This window comes from Eucalyptus grandis, chromosome 3 (assembly GCF_016545825.1).
Source record: "Eucalyptus grandis isolate ANBG69807.140 chromosome 3, ASM1654582v1, whole genome shotgun sequence".
Lineage (NCBI taxonomy): Eukaryota > Viridiplantae > Streptophyta > Magnoliopsida > Myrtales > Myrtaceae > Eucalyptus > Eucalyptus grandis.
The window spans coordinates 51,838,107-51,843,091 of NC_052614.1; the positions used below are offsets into that span (position 1 = coordinate 51,838,107).

General features: G+C 42.7%; 1 protein-coding gene across 2 annotated transcripts; it reads right to left on the reverse strand.

Moving 5' to 3' along the window:
- Nucleotides 1-582: 582 nt before the first annotated feature.
- Nucleotides 583-4,353, reverse strand: LOC104429082 (E3 ubiquitin-protein ligase KEG). Of its 2 annotated transcripts, none has more exons than XM_039310128.1 (5): nt 4,217-4,353; nt 2,954-3,339; nt 2,774-2,865; nt 2,230-2,703; nt 583-1,759 (listed from the first exon to the last, which is right to left on the reverse strand). In XM_039310128.1, the coding sequence occupies exons 2-5, from the start codon at nt 3,329-3,331 to the stop codon at nt 808-810; spliced, it is 1,896 nt and encodes a 631-aa protein (XP_039166062.1). In that variant the 5' UTR covers nt 3,332-3,339; nt 4,217-4,353; the 3' UTR covers nt 583-807. The 2 variants fall into 2 exon arrangements, with proteins under 2 accessions (XP_039166062.1, XP_010040283.2); XM_010041981.3 differs by lacking the exon at nt 4,217-4,353 and adding an exon at nt 3,907-4,183.
- Nucleotides 4,354-4,985: the final 632 nt, after the last annotated feature.

The following is a 4,985-nucleotide window of genomic DNA, read 5'->3' on the forward strand; positions in this document are numbered from 1 at the left end:
GACGAGCTGAAAGAGCCATCCATGGAGGAGAATCACAAGGTTCATTAGTTCTCCCATGTTCTTTACCAGTTGTAAACAAGGAGAATAAACTTCACAAATGAGTCGTGATTACGAATCATTAGCGGAAGGAGGCGACCAGTTGGAAGAGCCGTCCATGGGTCAGGCCACGCCGGCGTACGTGCTAGGCCGATACACGACCCCAAGAATAGCCACATGTTGTGGGCAGCCATACAGCATGTCGGTTCCTCCTACCATGGGCTGGCACCGACTTGCAGCCGTGATGGATGGACGGTGATCACTGCTTGGCAAAACCCGCATGTTGGCTCGGCACAGCACATGACGGTCCTCGAGGAACCACACAAGGGGGACAACATATTGTGCGAGCCATTAACTTCTATGTTGTCCCCATCATGTCAATGGGTCCAGCCAAGCAGCCAACTAAGGCAAGACTAAGCACCGTAACAAGTCAGTTTCGGCATGGCACGGCTCATTCGTGACCCTCGTAAACAGGATACCTCATCGTGAGGCAGTCCCTGCCCTGCTTATTTAAAGGAGTTATTACACCCCATGCACACGCATACATTGAAATCAAGGCCTCCGTGGATGCATTGAAGGAATTGTTGACAGAAGAAGAATATATACATGCTTAAAAGATAAAACAGTTAAGGCATCAGGACTTGCCCGTTTGCAAGCTAAGTGATTATATGCAACGACATTGTCTCCTAGGACATCATCATTTCAGAAGGTAAACCCTAGCTAACCTGCTTAAGCGGTGGCCACAATCACATTCACGTTGCAGGGAAACGACTACTGAGCACCAGCACTGACGCCTTCTCTGAATAGCATGTTGGCCACCGGAGGCGGAAGCCAAGCTGGATTACTTGCCACTCCAGCATCCACTTGTTGCTGACGCTCGCTGTGATTCTCTTTCTCGTGTTGCTTTTTGGCAGTTGATCTTCCAATTTTCTTGCTGACAAAAGCTCCAAGCTTCATTGCTGTGAATAGACCGACGGCAATGACAAGCGGTCTCACCGACCAATGAAAATCCTCAAGGTGCTGATATTTCTTCACAATCCCAGGACAGGTATCAAAAGTGACCATTTCCACCTCCGCTGGATCAGCCATGAAGCTACTCGATTCATCCCCAAATGTCAATAACCCTGGAAACTTCACAATGAGGCACCCGTTTGGTGAGATCCAAGATATCCTCCCTGTGGCCCAAGTGCCTTCCCTTTTACGTGGCCACTTAAATCGTGGGGTAAGAACATTGGCTTTTAATCGTACAAATTGACCTACACAGTAAGATTCTGCCATCTGTAAATCCGAAGAACTTCCTTTCCAAAGGGTCTCTATCCCGATGAATCCGACGGTGACGCTTCCATCGCGGTCAATGGAATGGAGAATGCCCACAGACGAGTGCTTCTTGTCCTCCTCCTTTAACCGCACCCAATCTCCAGCAGCCAGGCCATGAGTTACTCGCTCTAATTTTGAGACGTGAATTCTCAAGGGGTCATGGATGCCATGAACCCTCACCAGCACAAAGCCATCTCGATCTGTGTCCAGACCCACAATCACTCCTTCAGGGACATCCATATTTTCTAGCTTGCATGACTTTGATGGCTTTCTTGAGCGCACGGCATCACCCACTTGGAGCTGATCCTTTGAAAGAAACCACTTTGTGTAACCAAGGCTACCTGTTTTACCTACCCTACTCCCAATCTCTCTCCATCCTGCTTCACTATCATCAGCATTTTGTGCACTGCAAAATCAATAGCCACTTTTAAGTGCAAGTGAAAACTAGCACATCAATTTGTATAAACTAGCAATGCATTGAAACCTTGAAATACAAGAACAGAGAGAAAAAAAAAAAACCTAGTTAAGCAACAGCCCAAATCTTAAGTCTACTCACCATCTTTAATATCAGAAATAAAACAACCAAAGAATCTTGTCAACAAACACAGCCACCAATTTAAATCCTGAACTTGCAAAAGACCCAATTGCAAATAACAGCAGCACATGTGACAATGACCAACCACAAATATCCTCGAATGCAACTTCAAATTCATCCTTCAAAATCCTGACTCATTTGACCATGTGCTTATCCAGAGGTAAAAGTTTCATTATGAGATAAAATGAAAAACATCAGCACAGACAAACAGCAGCGGTCATATGGACCAAGGGAACCAAACAGTATACTTGGAAAGATTCACAAGACCTAAGGAGGAGTACCTTTTAAATGCTTGCAAAATGTCTGTCATTAATGGACGGCTCCTGAAATCATACTCGAAGCATCCCAGTAGAATATTCTCGACTGGAGGAGGAAGCCCAATCAGGATTGTTGGTTTTTCTTGCCTTCTTACAACTGAATTATATATTTCATCGACAGACATACCAAACCAAGGCTGAAGACCAGTTAGCATCTCCACAATGGAACAGCCAAAGCCCCAGGAATCAGTCTCAAAGGATATAGGACCCGTTTCATCTGGTTCCCACTGTTCAGGAGCCATGTAGTTTGGAGTTCCTAGCCTGCGAGTCAAATCTGAGCTAGGCAATGGGATTCCGAGAAGTAGAGATGGTATACCAATGTCCCCAAGAACTGCTCGATCCTTTTCATCAAGAAGGAAATTACAAGGTTTAAGGTTGAGGACAAGAATCCCTTTCGAATGCAGCTCCATTACACCCTGAGCTAAATCAACACCATACCTGTAAAAGGCAAATATTAGCACATATTAAATGTTTAAAGATGCAGTACTTATTAATTTGGGTGCATCACCTCAAAACTTCTGGCAGTGAAAGCTTTCCAGCCTTAAGACGAGCCATCTTGTCACCAACGGATCCCTCATAGAATTTCATGATAATGCATATCTGCAGACATATAGAGAGCTTTATTCTTAGCAAAGGGTAGCTACCTATATAAGACACTTTCTACTGTATAGAAATCAACATAACTCACTTTTCCATTTAAGACAGAAACTCCATGTAACCAACAAACACCTTCAATCCCTTGACATTTCGTGAAAAGATACTCAAACTTATCCAACATGGCTCTCACATGATCCTCCTTGACCGTGTGTAACATCTTGACAGCCACTTCATGGTGCTCCTCATAATCACCATTTGACTGGTGATGAGTTGCCAACCAAACATCACCAAACAAGCCCCTTCCAATTCTATGCCTAAGTTTCATAGCGGTGGGGTCAATCCACGGGGTTGAATGGTTTGTTGTAGCCACCACAGTCCTGAGGTGGTCAGGATCGCCTTCAAATAACTCATATTCAAAAGCAGCAGGTTCGGCGGTGGGCAGATTAGCAGCTATGACTTTTTCAGCCATCCCTCCTCCTGTAATGAGATAGAAAAATCAATGAATAAGCATCTTTGACAAAACAATTAACAAAAAAGTACTGAGCTTTTATTATAAGAGAAAAAGATTCAACTCCACAGGTTATTCATCCCAGAAATGACTAAGTACGAGGATGAAGCTCTACACAAAGATCACATTCCACAAGTGACCTCAGCGATCATCACTCTAATGTTATGCAAAAACACAAAAAAGCTTACACACAGTCCAGACTCGGAAAGAACTTGGGCAGATCCGAATCGCAGTTGACCGAGGTTACAGAGACTACAAATCATACCCACAAGTTCGAATAGTGACAAAATCAAGCATGAACCAGCACGGAAACTACCATCTAAACAATAACTAGGAAAAAACCACCCAATTTGCAGTTCAAGAAACTGGTCAAACCAAAAAGCTCAACGCCCCACGAGAAGTCCTATTTCTGCCACTCTGTTCGTAACTTTTCCCCTTTTCCTCGGAATTCTCAAAACATTCAAACAGAACTCGAGCCAAAACCATCATCACTCCGCCGCTCCGAACGAAAACAACAGAAAAAGGGAAGAACTTACTAACTGGGTCACCACGGGAGTCAACAGAGAGACGGGAATAATGCGCTAATTCCCCGAAAGTTTCGATTTTGAACGATCAGAACCCCGAAAAAGAGGCGATTTTCGACAGACCACGAAGCCCCGGATCAAATTCGAAACGGCAAAAGCAAGAGGGCCCAGTTTGCCTTTACGTAGAAAAGCAGCACTAAGCGAGGCGAACGCTCAAACGGGGCAACAAAAAGAACAGAAACCCACGAGTTATTATACGTAACTAAGACGGTACCATGGAGAAGAAAGCAGAGAGAGAGAGAGAGAGAGAGAGGTGTTCGACCTGGAGTTGGAGCAGATACTCTTGCTTGTACGATTTTTCAGGGCTTGAAAACTGACAAGCCTGTAGTGTAGATACGAGAAGAGAGAGAGAGAGAGAGAGAGAGGGGGTGATTTAATGGTGAGAAAAAGGGGTTGGGAAATGAAAAAGGAGGAAATCACAATTAATCGGCAAATTTAAAAAAAATTGCGGGTTTTTTTTAGATAGCGTTGTGATATTTTCTTTTTGTTTTCTGAAGAAAAAAATTGGGTTTGAAGATGAGGGAAATAAGATTTCCTTGCATCTTTAATTTCCCCAAGATTTGATTTGGGGTTTCGAGATCGGGTTTGCGAGTTTTATGGCATTCCTAATTAAGAACAAAAAAAATCCAGTCCAAAAAAAAAAAGTTTAAGAGCAATCGAGGAATGAATTTAGTGGGGGCTCTTACTTTCGGCTTTTATCTTCTTTTAGAGCAACCTTGAATTGATGAATGTTTATTGTCTTTCCAAATATATAAATAGTGACGTATCAAAGGATATGTGTATTTCTAAAAATAGTATTTATATGTATCGCCAATCATTGAAGACAATCGTTGGAATGAGAAAAGAAGAAGTTAATAAACCAATTTTTACTGACAAAATATAAGAATTTACAAATATCTCTAATTTCAAATAGATGGACCATGCAAGGATATTCCCAAAATAAATTAAAAATTTCGGAGTCATTAAGGTCCTAATACACAAATTTCCAAGTTTACTCATTAGATACCTGATTTTTTTTTATATTTATTCCT

Excerpts from the sequence above, each read along its gene's own strand:
- LOC104429082 (XM_039310128.1), bottom strand. The coding sequence starts at position 3,331 with ATGGCTGAAAAAGTCATAGCTGCTAATCTGCCCACCGCCGAACCTGCT. Across the intron at positions 2,866-2,953 it reads TTTCTGTCTTAAATGGAAAA|ATATGCATTATCATGAAATT; the intron begins GTGAGTTATGTT and ends ATATGTCTGCAG. Across the intron at positions 1,760-2,229 it reads ATTTTGCAAGCATTTAAAAG|TGCACAAAATGCTGATGATA; the intron begins GTACTCCTCCTT and ends TTGATTTTGCAG.